Below are 20,897 nucleotides of genomic sequence, written 5' to 3' on the forward strand. Positions count from 1 at the left end.
AACGATGTCCCCCCCCCTCCCGTGCAAGGGAAGTACGATTAAGGGTGCAGATCCCACATTCCCATCCCCACCCTCCTCAACACGACCCCACCTCACCAGCACATAGGTTGAAGGTGAGGGGGGGGAAAGATTTGATAGGAACCCGAGGGGGTAACCTTTTCACACAAAGGGTGGGGGCTACGAGCTGCCGGTGGAGGTAGTCAAGGCAGGGACTATCACAACATTTAAGAAACATTTAGACAGGTTCATGGACAGGACAGGTGGTTAGAGGGATTTGGGCCAAATGCAGGCAGGTGGGACGAGTGTAGATGGGGGAATGTTGGTCGGTGTGGGCAAGTTGGGCCGAAGGGCCTGTTTCCACGCTGTATGGCTCTTAGACTCTGTGACCTCTGATCCCGTCAGTAGCCAAACACTTGTGCTTGGTCTGCCAAGGCTGACCAGATCTCCCAGTTGCTAGGGCGGCACGGTGGCGCAGCGGTAGAGTTGCTGCCTTACAGCGAATGCAGCGCCGGAGACTCAGGTTCGATCCTGACTCCGGGTGCTGTCTGTACGGAGTTTGTACGTTCTCCCCGTGACCTGCGTGGGTTTTCTCCGAGATCTTCGGTTTCCTCCCACACTCCAAAGACGTACAGGATTGTATGCTAATTGGCTGGGCAAATGTAAAAAAAATTGTCCCTAGTGTGTGTAGGATAGTGTTAATGTGCGGGGATCGCTGGGCGGCGCGGACCCGGTGGGCTGAAGGGCCTGTTTCCGTGCTGTATCTCTAAATCTAAAAAATCTAAAATCATTTCAACTCCCCTTCCCATTCCCACACCAACCTTCTTGTCCTGGGCCTCAGTTGACCGCACGCAAACTGAAGGAACAACACCTCATATTCCTCTTGGGTAGCTTACAACCCTATAGTATGAACATTGAATTCTTCATTTTTAAGTATCTACAAACAATCTCCCCCCCCCCCCCAACCTTCTCCCCTCCCTTTTTATCCCCCCCCCTCAGGGCGACAGGGTGGTGCAGCGGTAGACTTACTGCCGCACAGCGTCAGGATCACGGGTTCGACCCTGACTACGGGTGCTGTCTGTGCAGAGTTTGTACACTTTCCCTGTGACTGCTTGGGTTTCTCCGGGTGCTCCACCTTCCTCCCACATTGCAAAGACAAGCAGGCTAATAGGTTAATTGGCTTTGGTAAAATTGCAAATAGTCCCTAATCAATAAGGTACAATTGAATCATTGGATCACGGTGTGTGAGGTAGTGCTAATGTACAATGTGTTCACTGGTCGATGCGGATTTGGTGGCTGAAGGGGCTGTTTCTGCGCTGTATATCTGAACTTGATTAAATTAGATTTTAGATTATTTAGATTTAGAGATACAGCGCAGAAACAGGCCCTTCGGCCCACCGGGTCCGCGCCGCCCAGCGATCCCCGCACACTAACACTATCCTACACCCACTAGGGACAATTTTTACATTTGCCCGGCCAATTAACCTACAAACCTGTACGTCTTTGGAGTGTGGGAGGAAACCGAAGATCTCGGAGAAAACCCACGCAGGTCACGGGGAGAACGTACAAACTCCGTACAGACGGCGCCCGTAGTCAGGATTGAACCTGAGTCTCCGCTGTAAGGCAGCAACTCTACCGCTGCGCCACCGTGCCGCCCTTTAACGTGCCAATTAACGTGCAAACTCGTACGTCTTTGGGATGCGGGAGGAAACCGGAGCACCCAGAGAAAACCCACGCGGTCACAGGGAGAACGTGCGAACTCCACACAGACAGCAACAGTAGTCAGAATCGAACCCACGTCTTTGGCACTCTTCCGCTTCGCCACCGTGCAGTTGCTCCAGCACGTTGCGTCTTTTCTCTAAACCATCGTCTGCTGTTCTGTGCTTCTCACCACCAGCTGACTGCTTCGTGGCCCCTATATGTTTGAGAGGGTCAGTATGGAGGAACATTACCCAGAGATAGCTGTGCACTTTGCTATCTAATTATCCCTGGGTCACTGCATTCCCGGATACAGGGGCAACATCTCAGCTGCAGCGCGTCGGAGAAAGGGAGGAAAAAATAAATCCGAGTGGAAAAAAAAAAAATAGCTGTACGAGGGAAGTGAGTCAGGGAGGTCAACAGGGACAAGTATTTTCAAAGTTAATTAATATGGGACTGAGAGGGTTGGTGTCAAAGACCTTCAGCAGCTCAGAAGTGACTGAGCGGTAATGATAAGAGAAATCTGCAGGGATTCCTACCTGGGGTGAAAGATTCACAATAGCACGCCCAAGAGCCTAGCTAAAGCAAAAAAACCTCCAGCTGATTTCTCAGCTGAGCAAAGCAAACTACTTTCGAATGGACAGGTCGGGAAAAAGACCAAACAAAGAAACCCTGAGGAAGGACCCTCCTTACTGTGAGAGGGAAGGAAGTGCAGATGCCGGTTTATATCGACGACACACACAAAATGCCGGAGGAACTCTGGGGGCGGCACGGTGGCGCAGCAGTAAAGTTGCTGCCTCGCAGCGCCAGAGACCCAGGTTCGATTCTGACTGCGGGTGTTGTCAGTACGGAGTTAGTACGTTCTCCCTGTGACCTGCGTGGGTTTCCTCCGGGTGCTCCGGTTTCCTTGCACACTCCAAAGACGTACAGTTTCGTAGGTTAATTGGCTTCGGTAAAAATTGTAAATGGTCGCTAGTGTGCAGGATCGTGGTTGTGCGGGGATCGCTGGTGGGCTGAAGAGCCTGTTTCAGCGCTTTATCTCACAACTAAACTAAATGAAACGAAACCAAATTCAGCGGCTCAGGTGGCGTCTCTGGAGAAAAGGAATAGGTGACGTTTCGGGTCGGAACCCTTCTTCAGTCCGTAGGGGTGCAACCTGACCCCCTGAGTTACTCCAACATTTTGTATCTATCTTAGTTTAGTTTAGTTTACTATTGTAACTGAGGTGTACTGAGGTGCAAGATAAAGTCCAATTGATGATAGTTCAACGATCCCCATTGAGGTAGATGGGAGCTTTGAGTTTAGTCTAGTCTGGTTTATTATTGTCCCATGTGCCGAGGTACGGTGAAAAGCTTTTTGTTGTCAGCGGAGAGACTATACATATACAATCAAGCCATTTAGCCATCAACAGTGTACAAATACAGGTTAAGGGAATAACGTTTGGTGCAAGATAAAGTCCAGAGAAGTCCGATTAAAGATAGTCCAAGGATCTCCAATGAGGTAGAGAGTAGCTCTGGAGTCTGAGGAAGGGTCTCGACCCGAAACATCACCCATTCCTTCTCTCCTGAGATGCTGCCTGACCTGCTGAGTTACTCCAGCATTTTGTGAATAGCTCAGGACCCCTCTCTAGTTGGTGATAGGATGGTTCAGTTGCCCGATAACAGATGAGAAGAAACTACCCCTGAATCTGGAGGTGTGTGCTTTCACACTTCTGTACCTCTTGCCTGACGGGTGAGGGGAGAAGAGGGAATGACCGGGGTGCGACTGGTCCTTGATTATGCTGGTGGCCTCGGCGAGGCAACGTGAAGTGTGGAAGGGAGGCTGGTTTGTGTGATGGTCTGGGCTGCGTCCACAATCCTCTGACCTTTACAGAGGGCACATTATCACAGATCGATACCATAACCTATTTTTGGCATGTGTTGGTTGGAACGGTGCCTGGGAAAGAATTGATGACAGAAGGGACTGTAGATTTAAATTTACTTGAGAGATACAGTGCAGAAACAGGCCCTTCGTCCCACCCACTCCGCGCCGACCAGCAACACAAGCACTATCCTACACACTAGGGACAATTTACAATCTTTACCAAATCCAATAAACCTACAAACCTGTACATCTTTGGAGTGTGGAAAGAAACCGGAGCATCCAGAGAAAGCCCACGCAGTTAAGGTGGAGAACGTACAAACTCCATGCAGTGAGCAGCCGTAGTCAGGATCAAACCTGGGTCTCTGGTGCTGTAAGGCAGCATCTCTACCGAAGGTGAGGGTATTGAGTACATTATTTTACAGTTATAAAAGACGCTGGTGAGGCCACATTTGGAGTATTGTGTTCACTTTTGGTCACCCGCGACAGGAAGGATGTTGTTAAGTTGGAAAGAGAGAAGATTCACGTGGATATTGGCAGGGTTTGAGGGCCTGAGCTGTAGGGGGAGGTTGAGCAGGCGAGGACTTTATTCCATGGAGTGCAGGAAGATGAGAGGTGACCTTATAGAGGTGTATAAAACCATGAAGGGAATCAACAGGGTGAATACACAGAGCCCTTTACCCAGTGTAGAGGAATCGAGAACCAGAGAACATAGGTTTAAGGTGAGGAGGGAAAGATTTAATAGGAACCTGAGGGGTAACCTTTTCATACAGATGGTCATAAGGTCGTGAATGGAACAGAATTAGGCCATTCGGCCCATCCAGTCTCCTCCACCATCGATCTCTCCCTCCTCACCCCTGATACCCATACCAATCGAGAATCTGTCAATCTCTGCCTTAAAAATATCCATTGACTTGACCTCCACAGACTTCTGTGGCAAAGAATTCCACAGATTCACCACCCTCTGACTAAATAAATTCCTCCTCATCTCCTTCCTAAAGGCATGTCCTTTAATTCTGAAGCTGTGCCCTCTTGTCCGAGACTCTCCCACTAGTGGAAACATCCTCTCCACATCCATTCTATCCAGGCTTTTCACTATTCGGTAAATTTCAATGAGGCCCCCCCCCCTCATCCTTCTAAACTCCAGCTGGTTTAGATGCACTAGAGATGGTGGTGGGTGTATGGAACGAGCTGAGGCAGCACAAAACCTGTCTTTAAAAGTCACTTGGAAGGTTAAATGGATAGGGAAGGACATGGATATGGGCCAAATGCAGGGCTTAGATAATTAGGGGGAGGGAGGGAGAGGAGAGGGAGAGGAGAGAGAGAGAGAGAGAGAGAGAGAGAGAGAGAGAGAGAGAGAGAGAGAGAGAGAGAGAGAGAGAGAGAGGGAGAGAGGGGAGAGAGAGAGAGGAGAGAGAGAGAGAGAGAGAGAGAGAGAGAGAGAGGAGAGAGAGAGAGAGAGAGAGAGAGAGAGCGAGAGAGAGAGAGAGAGAGAGAGAGAGCGAGAGAGAGAGAGAGAGAACCAAAAGGGAGGGAGATAAAGAGAGAGGGGAGAGGGAGGAAGGAAGACAGTTGGAGGGAGAAGGAGGGTGAGAGAGGGAGTGTGGGAGAGTGAAAGTAGGGAGCGGAGGGGGAGAAAGAGGGGGGAAGGAAGGGAGAGGGAGAGGCAGAATGGGAGAGGGCCAGAGAGAGGGGGAGGGAATGAGGGAGAGAGAGGGAAAGTGGGAGGGAAAGAGGGGAAGAGCGAGAGAGTGAGAAAGAGGAGGGAGAGGGTGAATGTGGGAGGGAGAGGGAGAGAAAGGGAGAGTGAGGGAGAGAGAGATGAGGGCAATATGATCCAGTTTTACGCTGCCATACTCCAGCGTGCTGAGTTGCAACAGGAGCCTGCAGAGGTTTGACAATGCAGGAAGACATTAATGCATGTGTTCTTTAGCCATCGAGGCCTTTCTTCAGAGCATCTGTTGACATCATTCGGGGAAGCCAACAGGGAGGCTGTGATGGGGCGGGTGCACAGTGGGGTCATCAGAGAATGGGCTGGGGGATGATCGCCTTGTACCCTCCCTCTCCCTCTCCCTCTCCCTCTCCCTCTCCCTCTCCCTCTCCCTCTCCCTCTCCCTCTCCCCCCCCTCCCCCCCCCTCCCTCTCTCTCTCTCTCTCTCTCTCTCTCTCTCTCTCTCTCTCTCTCTCTCTCTCTCTCTCTCTCTCTCTCTCTCGCGTGCTCTCTCTCGCCTGCTCTCTCTCTCTCTCGCGTGCTCTCTCTCTCTCTCTCGCGTGCTCTCTCTCTATCTCCCTCAATCTGTCTCCCCCTCTCTCTCTCGCACGCTCTCTCCAAAACACACTGCATAAAATACAGTGCTCACAAATGGGCCATAAATCACAACTTCACGAAGCGTGACTGGAGTGGAGTACAATCGGTTCAGAAAAAGAGCAAATTGACTGTGAGTGTGGCTTTTGATTCCCACTAACTGTGTGAGCGCTCCCGTGGGACTTGCCATCTCGTCTCCTGCACGGTGCGTGGACCGCTCTCTCTCTCAGGGGGCGCAGGCACAGCTATGCCTCCACAGCACCACAGCACAGTCTGAGAACAGCTCCATCCAAGACAGCAGGAAACTGCAGCCTTGTGGATGCAGCCCAGACCAACCTCCCTTCCATTGAAGATGAGACAAAAAGCTGGAGTAACTCAGGCAGCATCCCTGGAGAGAAGGAATAGGTGGCATTCCGGGCCATTCCGAGACCTTTCTTCAGACTTCCGCTGACTCCATCTACACTCCACGCTGCCTCGGCAAGGCCGCCAGCGTAATCAAGGACCAGTCTCACCCCTCTTCTCCCCTCAGATCCTGGGGGGACAGGGCTTTCTCCATCGCTGCTCCCACCCTATGGAACTCACTACCCCAAACCGTTAGAGACTCCTCCTCACTCACCACATTCAAAACATCACTGAAGTCTCACCTGTTCAGTACTGCCTTCAACCACTGAAGGTCACCTCACCTTCTGTCTCCTTTCTCTGTTCGTTTACTTATTTATCTATTTATTCACTTCCCTATGTTCTCTAAATCCCTGTAAAGCGTCTTTGAGTGTATGAAAAGCGCTATATAAATGTAATGCATTATTATTATTATTATTACAGTATGTGATAACGCACACCTCCAGATCCAGAGACAGTTTCTTCCCAGCTGTTATCAGGCAACTGAAAAATCCTACCATCAAGCAGAGAGCAGTCCTGACCTCCCATCTACCCCATTGGAGATAATCTTTAATCGGTCTTTTCTGGATTTTATCTTGCAATGAACGTTATTCCCTTTATCCTGTATCTGCACACTGTGGACGGCTCGATTGTAATCGTGTCTAGTCTTTCTGCTGACTGGTTAGCACGCAACAATAGCTTTTCACTGTCCCTTGCTACACGTGACAATGAACGAACCTGCTCAGCTGATGGGCGCTGAGGCTATTTGGCCCATTAGATCTCATAAACTCATACAGCACAGAAACAGGCCCTTCAGCCCAACCTTCCCATGCTGACCAAGATACCCCATTACAAATATCCAATTCCGGCCTTCACAGCCGTCTGTGGCGATGAATTCCACAGATTCGCCCCCCCCCCCCCTCTGACTAAAGAGATTCCTCCTCATCTCCATCCCAAAGATACGTTCTTTTATGCTGCGTCTGTGCCCTCTGGTCCTAGACTCTCCCACCAGTGGAAACATCCTCTCCACATCCACTCTATCCAGGCCTTTCCTTATATCTGCTCGCATTTGGCCCATATACCTCTGAATCTTTCCTATCCACATACCTGTCCTTACATAACAAAAGGAACTGCAGATGCTGGTTTATAAACAAAAAATAAACAAAGTGCTGGAGTAACTCTGCAGGTCAGGCAGCACCTCTGGAGATCGTGGACAGATGTTCAAGCGACAAGGGTGTTTTATTGTCCGATGTCCCACGTAGAACAATGAAATTCTTAGCGGGTTGGGACCTGTCTTCAGATTCATCAGATAGTGGGAGAGTTGTTGGGTGCACATCCAAGTGGGGCACAGGAAAGAGAGGGGTAAAAAGGGGGATGTATGTGCAGGTTACTCAGCTGCACGGAGGCAGAAAGGAAAGCTCTTCAGCGGATAGTCCATAGAGGACCATCGGAACACAGCTACCAGACTTGGAGGGCATCTACAACACACGATGCCTCAGAAAAGCCACCAGCATCCACAAAGACTCTTCACACCCCTGCAACAGTCTGTTCGAACTCCTTCCATCAGGCAGACGATACAAGGCCTTCTACGCCCGCACCTCCAGACTGAGGAACAGCTTCATCCCCAGGGCCGTAGCTGCTATGAACTGGTCCTGCAGAGCCGGATGGTCACATCGCACAGTGATCCGGCACAGATCTACTTGCACTTTATTCTGTCTTAAAACTGTTACAATTTGTTTTGTTGGGTTGCTGTTGTTTAAATTAACTAAATTATTGCATCGTATGGGAGGCGCATTCCCAATCTCGTTGTACCCCTGTACAATGACAATAAAGATATATTGTATTGTATTGCAGTTACTTAAAACTGGAGAATTCAACGTTCGCACCATTGGGTTGTAGCCCACCCAGGCGGAATATGAGATGCTGCTCCCTCCAGTTTGTGTGTGGCCTCACTCTAGCAATGGAGGAGTCCCAGCGGGTTATTTGAGTACCCTGCATGTAAACCGATAGCGCCTAAACCAGGCAACTGTCTGCGTGCTTGTTCCAGAAGTGGATCTGCAATCACATTACAATCTCTCCACTCTTTTAAACCTCTACTCCAACAGCAGCATTTCTTACTCCACCTATGCTCTTCTTAATTTCCGCTCAGATCTGTACTCACACGAGTGAGCTTACGTGGACTTGAGTTACCAGGACTTGATGCTCTGAGCTACAGGGAGAGGTTGAGCAGGCCCGGTCTCTACTCCATGGAGGGCAGGAGGATGATGGGTGATATAGAGGTGTTGTTGTTGTTGTTCGTCCTTCGGGTTCGAAGATGACCGTGACTTCACTTTCAGTTGGGGGATTGGTGACTGTGGGTCCGGAAGTGACTGGTGAGGCCAATCCGGACCCGGAAGGCACGCCCACACGTAGGACACAAGTGGATGGGTGCTGCAGTGGAAGTGGAGGTAGCCCGGGCCTTGCGCGCGGTGCGTTTCCTCTGGGCCTCTGCAGTGCGTCTGTTCTCTGCTGCACGGGCTCCTGTGGTGAGCTTGCTACGCCAGGTTGGACGGTCCAGAGCAAGAGACTTCCAAGTGCTGAGGTTGATGTCCAAGTCTTTGAGGGACACTTTGAGGCAGTCCTTAAACCGTTTCTTCTGTCCTCCTACTGAGCGCTTGCCCTGACACAGTTCTCCATACAGAAGCGGTTTTGGCAGTCGACTCTCGGGCATTCTGACGACATGGTCTGCCCATCTGGCTTGGGCTTTCCGTAGGAGGGTGTGGACGCTGGGGATTCCGGCCCGTTCCAAGACCTCTGTGTCGGGAATTTTGTCCTGCCACCTGATGTGAAGGAGTCTGCGTAGGCAGCTCAAGTGAAAGTGGTTGAGCTGTTTGGCATGTCTGCTGTAGATAGTCCAGATCTCACTGGCATAGAGAAGAGTGGTGAGTACCACTGCACGGTAGACCTTCAGCTTGGTGGTAATGCTGAGTCCTCTCCGCTCCCAAACATTCTCACGGAGTCGCCCAAAGGCAGCGCTGGCCTTGGCAATCCTGTTGTTGACCTCAGCGTCAATGTTCACCACTGAACCACTGAACCAATGTTCATCACACGCGAGAGTGTACTACCCAGATAGGTAAAGCTGTCAGTGTACAAAATGAGTGGAATAGATTGGGTAGTCGCACAGAGTCTCTTGCCCAGTGTAGGGAAATCAAAAACCGCAGGATATAGGTTTAAGGTGAGGGGGGGGGGAAAGATTTAATAGGAATCTGAGGGGTAACCTTTTCACACAGACGGGTGGTGGGCACATGGAATGAGCTGCCAGAGGAGGTAGTTGAGGCAGGTACTATCGCAACATTTAAAACCATTTAGACAGGTACCTGGATAGGACAAGTTTAGAGGGATATGGGCCAAATGCAGGCAGGTGGGACTAGTGTAGAGGGGACAGGTTGGTCAATGGACCATGTTGGTTGGTGTGGGCAAGTTGGGCCAAAGGGCCTGTTTCCACGCTGTATGACTCTATAAACGTTATTCCCTTTATCCTGCATCTGTGCACTGTGGACGGCTCAATTGTAATCGTGTATAATCTTTCCGCTAATTTGTTAGCACGCAACAAAAACAGAACAGCACAGCACAGGAACAGGCCCTTCAGCCCACAATGTCCGTGCCGAACATAATGCCAAGTTACACTAATCTCCTCTGCCTGCACGTGATCCATATCCCTCCATTCCCTGCATATCCATGCAAGAGTTTCTTAAACACCACTGTTATAAGGAGCATATCCTGAACAGTCAATGTCAGATCCGGGTAAGAACTGGGAACAAGGAATTGCTGGTTCCTCCACTGGTTTGATCCCTCTTCCCTGCATGTTCCCCCTCCCCCACCCCCAACTTTTCACCCAGAACTTCCATATATTACAGGGGAAAAGTGCAAAGTCTGCAATGAGGTAGGTTGGAAGATCGCGACTGCACCCTGGCCTTTGGGAGGACAGTTTAGTTTAGTTTAGTTTAATTTAGTTTAGAGATGCAGCATGAAAACAGGTCCGTTGGCCTACTGAGACAATGCTGACCAACAATCCCCCTCACACTAGTTCTAACCTACAGGTTAGAAAAGACATACAGCTATGTAGGTTAATTGGCTGGGCAAAATGTTAAAAAAAAAAATTTTTTTAATTGTCCCTAGTGTGTGTAGTATAGTGCTAATGTGCGGGGATCGCTGGGCGGCGCGGACCCGGTGGGCCGAAGGGCCTGTTTCCGCGCTGTATCTCTAAAAAAAAAATCTAAACCTACACACTGGGGACAATTTACAGAAGCCAATTAAACTACCATCCTGCACGTCTTTAGAGTGTGGGAGGAAACCGGAGCACGGAGAATGTTCAAACTCCACACAGACAGCATCCAAGGTCAGGATGGAACCCGGGTCTCTGGCGTTGCAACTCTACTGCTGCGCCACTAAGTCTGATAACAGCGGGGAAGAAGCTGATCCTGATTCTGGTGGCGCATGCTTTCAAATTTAAAAATTCACTCTCACGCTAGTTTGGTTTCGTTGAAGGTGGTGTATTGTCACGTGTACCGAGGTATGGTGAAAAGCTTTCTGTGATGCGCGCTATCCAGTCAGTGGAAAGACAATACACGATTACAATCGAGCCGTCTACAGATAAAGGATGAAGGGAATAACATTTAGTGCAAAAGTCCAGATCTGAGAGAAGATTAGGAAGAGCAGAATTTAATGTAAGAAATGCTGCTGTTGGAGTGGAGGTTTAAAAGAGTGGAGTGATTGTAATGAGTGATTGCAGACTCACTTCTGGTTTAGTGTAAGATGGTCTACTAAAATCCGATTAAAGACAGTTCAAAAGTCTCCAATGAAGTAAATGGGAGGTTAGGACCGCAGTCTAGTTGGTGATAGGATGTTTATAAATTCACAAGTTCATAACTCATAGGAGCAGAATGAAGCCATTCGGCCCATTGAGTCTACTCTGCCATTCAATCCACCTTTCCCTCTCAACCCCATTCTCCTGCCTTCTCTCCTTAACGCCTGACACCTTTACTAATCGAGAATCTGTCAATCTCCGCCTGAAAAACAGCTGGGAAGAAACTGTCCTTGAATCTGGAGGTGTGCGTTTTCACACTTCTGTACCTCTTGCCTGATGGGAGAGGGGAGAAGAGGGAGAGGGGAGAAGGGGGGGTGAGGCTGGTCCTTGGTTATGTTGGTGGCCTTGCCGATGTTCAAGGTGACGGACATGTGGCTGGGGGCAGGGTTCAGGTTTGCTATTAGCATCCACCCTCAGTGCTGGGCTGAGGATTGGAGCCACACTTCATGCAATGTCACTGAGCTGGTTAGCGGAAGACAATGGAGCAGCGAACCGCCGACACTAATATATGCGCAAGCGCAAGGATATTATTCCCCCTTTCCAACTCTGTTTAAAACTGTTGAATTTAATTAGTAGCAAGAAACAAAGCACTGGAGGAACCCAGAGGGTCAGGCAGCATCTGGGGAGGGAAAAGGACAGATGACGTCCCGGGTCGGGACCCTTCTTCACATCGAATTACTCCAGCACTTTGTCTAGAACATAAAATGGGACAGTACAGCACATGGATAGGCCCTTTGGCCCACAAAATCCTTTGAGAATAAGGGGTAGGCCATTTAGAACGGAGATGAGGAGATGAGGAAGAACTTTTTCAGTCAGAGGGTGGTGAAGGTGTGGAATTCTCTGCCTCAGAAGGCAGTGGAGGCCAGTTCGTTGGATGCTTTCAAGAGAGAGCTGGATAGAGCTCTTAAGGATAGCGGAGTGAGGGGGTATGGGGAGAAGGCAGGAACGGGGTACTGATTGATAGTGATCAGCCATGATCGCATTGAATGGCGGTGCTGGCTCGAAGGGCTGAATGGCCTACTCCTGCACCTATTGTCTATTGTCTATTGTCTATAGAACATGATGCTAAGAACAGCACAGGAAGCAGCCCCAATGTCTGTGCCAAACATGATGCCAAGACCAACTCATCTCCCCTACCTGCTCATGAGCCATATCCCCCCATTCCCTGCATATCCGTGTGCCTATCCAAAAGCCTCTTCAATGCGTCTATATCCTTGAGGCTTTGTGAAGTTCATTCCATTGTGTGGTAAACTGTAAAACTATCATTGTAAAACTAACTAACAACAACCCATTTCCCTGGCCAACATGGAATAGGTGACATCTCAGGTCAGGACCCTCTTCAGGCTGAAAGAACGTCACCTATCCATGTTCTCCAGAGGTGTTGCCTGACCCACTGAGTTACTCCAGCACTCTTGTGTCTTTTTTTTTGGCAAAATAGCAGATCCTTGCTTCAACAAACCTTTCCCTTCCCACCAGTATCCCATCCTCAGGCTTCATATTTTGTGCCTCGTCTCTCCTTATCTCACAGCCTTTGCTCCCATCTCTGACTTTTGTCCACCCATCTGCCTCTCACCTGCATCTACCTGTCACTCGCCAGACTTTGTCTTGCCCCAATGTCCTTCCAGTTTTAGACAATAGACAATAATAGACAATAGGTGCAGGAGGAGGCCATTTGGCCCTTCGAGCCAGCATCACCATTCAATGTGATCATGGCTGATCATTCACAATCAGTACCCCGTTCCTGCCTTCTCCCCAAACCCCCTGACTCCGCTATCCTTAAGAGCTCTATCTAGCTCCCTCTTGAAAGCATCCAGAGAATTGGCCTCCACTGCCTTCTGAGGCACCACTGCCTTCTGAGGCAGAGAATTCCACAGATTTACAACTCACTGACTGAAAAAGTTATCTCCCCCACCCCACCCTCCACTTCAAACAGTGTGAAGAATGGTCCCGACTCAAAACATCACCTATCCATGCTTTACAGAGATGTTGCCTGACCCGCTGAGTTACTCCAGCACTTTGTGGTGTTTTTTTTGTAAACCAGCAAGGATGAGCAAACCCATGTAGTTACAGGGATATCCTACGTACTCCGTACAGACAGCACCCGTAGTCAGGATCAAACCCGGGTCTCTGGCGCTGGGAGGCAGCAACTCTACCGCTGCGCCACCGTGCCGTGCTGTTAAAAAGAGGATTGAACAAAGCCGCAGTCTAAAGTGTTCTGATGCAATTGTTCTCTGCACAATGAGGATGGTAAACATCGCTTTTCGTGGGACGCGGGTCCCGTGGTAGGAATTATCAGGCCTTTACATCACGCATCTCCAGTTTGATAAATGCTACAGACCGTGACAGTACACCAGCACTGCACCTACTCAGTCTCAGTCATCACAAACGCTTTAAACAGAATTGCAAAAATCGATTAGGTTTCTGAAACATGCTCACGGACACAGATGAGGGGTGATTTTATCGAGGTGTACAAAATCATGAGAGGAACAGATCAGGTAGACGCACTGAGTCTCTGGCCGAGCGTCTCTTGCCCTCTTCCATCCTCTGGCTTCACAATTTGCAACTCTCCAATCCTTTTGTCTCGCACCTTCTGTCGTTTCATCTCTGCCCTTTGTCCAACCGTCTGCCTATCAAACCCGCCCTCACTCGCGTTCACCTGACCTGCCGCTCCTCTCTTCCAGCTTTCTTCCCCCTCACCAATCGGTCTGAAGAATAGATCGGGTGGACGCACACAGTCTCTTGCCCAGGGTAGGGGAATGGAGAACCAGAGGACATAGGTTTACGGTGAAGGGAGGGAAAGATTTAATAGGGACCTGAGGGGCAACTTTTTCATGCAAAGGGTGGTGGGTGTATGGAACGATCTGCCAGGGCAGGTAGTTGAGGCAGGTACTATCGCAACGTTTAAGAAACATTTAGACAGGTACATGGGTAGGACAGGTTTAGAGGGCTATGGGACAAATGCAATCAAGTGGGACGGGTGTAGACGGGACGTTGGCCGGTGTGGGAAAGTTGGGCCAAAGACTCTATGACTCTTTGTTGTAAGACTCTATGACTCTATGACTCATAACTCCCGTCAGCTCTCTGTTTGCGCATCAATGTCTCCTGTTCCTTGAGGAAGGATATTCTTGCTATTGAGGGCGTGCAGCGTAGGTTTACTAGGTTAATTCCCGGAATGGCGGGACTGTCATATGTTGAAAGACTGGAGCGACTAGGCTTGTATACACTGGAATTTAGAAGGATGAGAGGGGATCTTATCGAAACGTATAAGATTATTAAGGGGTTGGACACGTTAGAGGCAGGAAACATGTTCCCAATGTTGGGGGAGTCCAGAACCAGGGGCCACAGTTTAAGAATAAAGGGTAGGCCATTTAGAACAGAGATGAGAAAAAACTTTTTTAGTCAGAGAGTTGTGAATCTGTGGAATTCTCTGCCTCAGAGGGCAGTGGAGGCCAATTCGCTGAATACATTCAAGAGAGAACTAGATAGAGCTCTTAAGGATAGCGGAGTCAGGGGGTATGGGGAGAAGGCAGGAACGGGGTACTGATTGACAATGATCAGCCATGATCACATTGAATGGCGGTGCTGGCTCGAAGGGCCGAATGGCCTTCTCCTGCACCTATTTTCTATTGTCTATTGAAGGTTTGTTCTCCGTCATATTCTCAACCCGATTCCTTCTCCCCTTTCTGTCCCTCCATCCCTTCCCTGCGTCCGCAGGTGTTACAGTAGAGAGCACACTGACTAGATGCGTCACGACCTGTGCGGCAACTCCAGGAATGAAGGAGACTACAGAGAGTGGTGCATCACAGGTACTGACCTCCCCACCATTGAAGGGATCTACAGGAGGCGCTGCCTCAGAAAGGCTGCCAACATCATCAAAGACCCACACCACCCTGGCCACGCTCTCATTTCATCGGGAAGAAGGTACAGGAAGCCTGGGAACCGTGACCTCCAGCGTCAAGAACAGTTCCTTCCCAGCAACCCTTGAACACTGCACAACGCTAACCACTACCTCAGCAACCATGATCTTAGGGTCAGAGAGTCACACAGCACGGAAACAGACCATTCGGCCCAACTTGCTCATGCCTACCAAGATGCCCCATCTACATCAGTCCTACCTGGCTGTGTTGGCCCTCGAGAACATCTTCTATGAACTATGTCTTTGGTTGCAGTACGGACTTCTGTTTTGCATTATTTTGGTTAATAACATTACTGATTAATAATGTATTGTGTTTTTGAATATGATATATGATCTGTGTTTACGGGCTTGTAAAGCTGCAGCAAGTAACAAATGTCTTTGTTCTGCAGTCGGAACATATGCCAATTAATCGATCTTGACACTTGACTCATTTTCATGCAGTCTCCAGATCACCCCAGGATTTTCACTCTGCAGATTTAACCTGTTTGCTTTATGGATCACAGAATCGCCAGCATTTATTGACCTTTCCCAATTGTTCTTGAGAACAGCAACTGCTTTCTCGACCCACTGCACTCCTTCTGGTGAAGGTACTTTTACAGTGTTCTTAGCTGTAGTCATAGCATCACACAGCACGGAAACAGGCCCTTCGGCCCAACTCGTCCATGCCAACCAAGATGCCCCTTCCAAGCTAGTCCCATTTGGCCCATATCCCTCTAAATCGTTCCTATCCATGAACTTGTCCCATTTGTCTTTTAAATATTGTTATTGTTACCTGCCTAAACTACCTCCTCTGTCAGCTCGTTCCAAGTGTGAAAATGTTGCCCCTCAGGTTCCTTTTAAATCGTTCCCCTCTCACCTTAAACCTATGCCCTCTGGTTCTTGAACTTCCACTCTGGGTAAATTTCCCGTGTCTATTTCTCTCATGATTTTATACACCTCAAAACGATCACCCCTCAGTCAGTCTCCTGTACTCGAAGAAATAAAATCCTAGACTGTCCAATGTGGGAGGAAACCGGAGCACCCGGAGAAAACCCACACGGTCACAGAGAGAACGTACAAACTCCGTACAGACAGCACCCGTAGTCAGGATCGAAACCGGGTCTCTGGCGCTGGGTGGCAGCAACTCTACCGCTGTGCCACCGTGCCGCCTGGACTAAACTAAACCCAGGCCAGCACTGGCATGGTGGCGGGCGTGCGAGCAGAGTGGGAGGTGCTTACCTGCAACTCTGTTTGGAAGAAGAATTTCTGTGGACAGTGTGAGCAGTCGTAGATCTTGTCCTCCTGGCCGTGGGCTGAGAAGATGTGTTGCTGCAGCTTGTTGGCCTGAACAAAGGCTGAGGAGAGAGCAGAGGAGAGTGGATGATGGAGCCGACCTGGAGGTGGGAGCCCGTGAAGTGTATATACACACGCACGCACGCGCACGCACGCACACACACGCACGCACGCGCACACACGCACGCACGCACGCGCACACACACACACACACATACGCACAGCTGCACTACAAACACACACACTACACACATACACACACACACACACATTACTAAGACACACAACCACAACCACACTCACACTACAGGCACACACACTGCACACATACACACACTACACACACACTTACATGCACACAGGCACACGCGCACACACATACTACAAACACACAAGACACGCACACTACAAACACACACACTACTAACACACCCACACATACTAGACACACACACTATAAACACACACACTAACACACACACACACACAAACAACAAACACACACATTATAATCACACACACTTACATGCATGACCACAGACATACGTTTGCATACATACACAAACATGCATGTACATGCACATCTGTGCAAGCACACACACGCACGCTCTAATATTGATTGAAAGATACAACATAGACATAGGCCCTTCACCCACCGAGTCTATGGTGACCATCAATCACCGGTTTACATAAACTCCACGTAATCCCACTTTCTCATCCATACCTACCCACTTGAGGCAATTTACAGAGGACTAATTAACCTACAAACCCAGCACGTCTTTGGCGTGTGGGAGGAAACCAGAGCACCCAGAGAAAGCCCACACGGGGAGAACATACAAACTCCGTGCAGACAGCACTGGTAGATCAGCCATGATCGCATTGAATGGCGGTGCTGGCTCGAAGGGCTGAATGGCCTACTCCTGCACCTATTGTTTATTGTCTATTGTCTCTGGCGCTGTGAGGTGGCGCTCTACCGCTGCGTCACCGTGTCCTGTTCTATGTTCTATTAAGGTTTTCTATTGCCGTGGGGTGGAGGGGAGGGGAGGTGGAGGAGAGGGGACAGAGGAAGGGAGAGGCTCCCACAGAGCAAGCCCTGGGGCAAGCGTCAGGAGAAAGGGGACCATCGTGAGCATAGGGGGGCCATGGGAGATTGAAGGGGGGACCCAGCGAGGGAGCGGCCTGTTGCCACGTGCGACCTGGTTCGCTGCTGCGAGGAGAACATAAGACAGCTCGGTGACATCTATGTAACTTTGTCAGCACCAGAAACGGGGCGACTCTTGTGGACTGGCTCGGTGAGGTCTGGTGTATGGTTTTACCGGAGTTGTGTGCAAAGCAAAGCATTCCACTGTACCGAGGTACACGTGACAATAAAGTCTCATTGAATCATTGTATGACTGAATGATTGGGTAACACCCCTTGCTCAGCGATTACAGCCACTGCCAGGGCTTCCATTTTAATGATCGCAGGCAAGACCTCAAAAAATGTGGAGGGATGTTTACCAGGGAGAGACGAGCCATTCATAATTAAACAGTTACTGCCACAGGCAGTGGTCGGGATGGGTAAAGGGATCCTTTATCGGATGTATATCTGGTGCGCTGTGACCTACAATGTCCACACACACACACACTCGCACCCAGCCATTATCAAAAGATGGATGAGGCATAGTCAGACAGCGCGGAAACAGGCCCTTCGGCCCAACCCGTCTATGCCGACAAATAAGCCCCTTCCATACCAGTCCCACCCGCCCGTGTTCGGCGAATAGTGAAAGGCCAGGATAGAGTGGAAGTGGAGAGGATGTTTCCACTAATGGGAGAGTCTAGGACTAGAGGCCACAGCCTCAGAATAAAAGGATGTTCCTTTAGAAAGGACATGAGGAGGAATTTCTTTAGTTACAGGATGGCAAACCTGTTGGAACTCATTGCCGCTGTGGAGGCCAAGTCATTGGATATTTTTAAGGCGGAGATTGATAGATTCTTGATTGGTGCGGGTGTCAGGGGTTATGGGGAGAAGGCAGGAGAATGGGGTTGAGAGGGGTAGATAGACCAGCCATAATTGAATGGCAGAGTATTAGTAGGCCTAATTGCCTAATTCTGCTCCTAGAACCTATGAATTTATGAACTTATGGTATCTCACCATATCTTTCCTATCCACCTATTTGTCCAAATGGCTTTTAAATGTCATTACTTGCCTCAACTATCTCCTTGCAATCTCAAGTCATTCGTTTAAGGTGAAGGGGAAAAGATTTAATAGGAATCTGAGGGGTAACTTTTTCACATAAAGGGTAGTGGGTGTATGGAACAAACTGCCAGAGGAGGTAGTTGAGGCAGGGACTATTCCTACATTTAAGAAAAAGTTAGACAGGTTCATGGATAGAATAGTTTTGGAGGGAAATGGACCAAACGCGGGCAGGTGGGACTAGTGTAGCTGGGACACGTTGGCCAGTGTGGGCAAGTTGGGCTGAAGGGCCTGTTTCCACACTGTATCACTCTCTGACTCTAAGTGCCTGCACTGATGTGAATAGAAGAACATAAAATTATGAGGGGCATTGAGAGGGTAGACAGTCAGAAAAAGAGAGAACGTACAAACTCCACACCCTTCCCCTCCCCTCCCCTGCCCCTCATGTCACATACCCCTCCCCTACCCTCCGCACTCCTCAACTTCCCTCCCCTCCCCTCCATTACACCCCCATCCCCTCCCCTCCATTAAACCTCCATCCCCTCCCCTCCATTACACCCCATCCCCTCCCCCATCCCCTCCCCTCCATTACACCCCCATCCCCTCCCCTCCCCTCCCCCCATCCCCTCCCCTCCCCATCCCCTCCCCTCCATTACACCCCCATCCCCTCCCCTCCATTAAACCCCCATCCCCTCCCCTCTATTACACCCCCATCCCCTCCCCTCCATTACACCCCCATTCCCTCCCCTCTCCCCCATTCCCTCCCCTCCAATAAGCTCCCATCCCCTCCCCTCCCCTCCCACCCCCTCCCCTCCATTACACCCCCATCCCATCCCCTTTCCTTGCCCCTGTTCTCCAATTTCCTCTTCCCTCGCCACCCCTCCCCATCCCCCCTCCCCTGCCCGCCCCTCCCCCGCTCCCCTCGCTGAGCCCAGACCCCTACCTGTGAAGCAGACGGGACATTTAAAGGTGCCGCCCATTCCCTCGAAGCTGTGTTCGATGAGGTGACACTGGAGCTTGGCTGGGGAGTCGAACGTCTGACTGCAGAGTTTGCACTCGTGGCTCAAACCTTCCTCTAGGGAGGAGCAAAGTGGGAAAAGACATTAGTATTGTTCAGAGCAATCACCGCCAATCCTATTGCCAAAGGATACCGTCTCTTCACAGGCCGATATATCACTGGACGTTATAGAGACACACACCGTGGGCCCAGACCGTCACACAGACATAGGTATCGAGTTATCGCCTGGTCTGCAGCCAACTGCAGGCTCCACCATTCAATAATCATCGTTGTTTTTTGCACATCTTTCATTCATTTGTTCTATGTACCGTCTATATCTCTCGTTTCCTTGTCCCCTGACTCTCAGTTTGAAGAGGGGTCTCAACCCAAAACGTAACCTATTCCTATTCTCCACAGATGTAGCATGACCTGCTGAGTTACTCCAGCTTTTTGTGGCTATCTTCAATTTAAAGCAGCATCTGCAGTTCCTCCATACACACAGACGAACCTCCCTTCCATTGACTCCATCTACACTTCACGCTGCCTCAGCAGGGCCACCAGCATAATCAAGGGCCAGTCACACCCTGGTCACTCCCTCGTCTCCCCTCTCCCTTCCAGCAAGAGGTACAGAAGTGTGAAAACACACACCTCCAGATTCAGGGATAGTTTCTTCCCAGCTGTTATCAGGCAACTGAACCATCTTACCAACAACTAGAGAGCAGTCCTGAGCTACTATCTACTTAATTGGAGACCGTCGGACTATCTTTAATTGGACTTTACTGGACTTTATCTTGCACTAAACATTATTTCCTTTATCCTGTATCTGAACACTGTGGATGGCTTGATTGTAATTATGTGTTGACTTTCCACTGACTCTATAGCACGCAACAAGGAAGCTTTCTGGAGTCCAGAACAAGGGGCCACAGTTTAAAAATAAGGGGTAGGCCATTTAGAACTGAGCTCTTAAGGATAGCGGAGTCAGGGGGTATGGGGAGAAGGCAGGAACGGGGAACTGATTGAGAATGATCAGCCATGATCACATTGAATGGCGGTGCTGCACCTATTGTCTATTGTCTATTGTCTTTTCACTGTACCTCGGCACACGTGATAATAATAAACGGAACTAAACACACAGGGATAGCACAAGGCAGGCAAACAACGCCCAACGTAGACACAAGGAACTGCAGCGACCGGTCTGCAATAAAAGTACAAAGTGACGGAGTAACTCAGTAGGTCAGGCTTTTCACTGTACCTCAGTACACATGACGATCAACTAAACTAAACTAAAGAATGCCTTTGCCATCCTCGACACACACACGAGCCCTCGATTTAAACTCATAACACAGTCGCCAAATTGAACCGACAACGGCATCTAGCGATTGCTCGGCAGAGGGTGGGTAATCAGAAATTAAATCTGTTCACATTCTCTTATCAATGCATGGCAGCGCTCTGA

At 49.7% G+C, this 20,897-nt stretch overlaps 1 protein-coding gene across 5 annotated transcripts in view; it reads right to left on the reverse strand.

Moving 5' to 3' along the window:
* znf521 (zinc finger protein 521) overlaps positions 1-20,897 on the reverse strand; it is a 313,369-nt gene that overhangs the window by 18,342 nt on the left and 274,130 nt on the right. For all 5 annotated transcript variants that reach the window (XM_078397998.1, XM_078397996.1, XM_078397997.1 and 2 more), the window contains 2 exons: positions 19,391-19,522; positions 16,219-16,334 (listed from right to left, as the gene is read on the reverse strand). In XM_078397998.1, coding sequence (XP_078254124.1) covers positions 16,219-16,334; positions 19,391-19,522 — 248 coding nt within the window. The remainder of the gene's footprint in view (positions 1-16,218; positions 16,335-19,390; positions 19,523-20,897) is intronic.

The sequence above is a fragment of the Rhinoraja longicauda genome, chromosome 4 (genome assembly GCF_053455715.1).
Source record: "Rhinoraja longicauda isolate Sanriku21f chromosome 4, sRhiLon1.1, whole genome shotgun sequence".
NCBI lineage: Eukaryota > Metazoa > Chordata > Chondrichthyes > Rajiformes > Arhynchobatidae > Rhinoraja > Rhinoraja longicauda.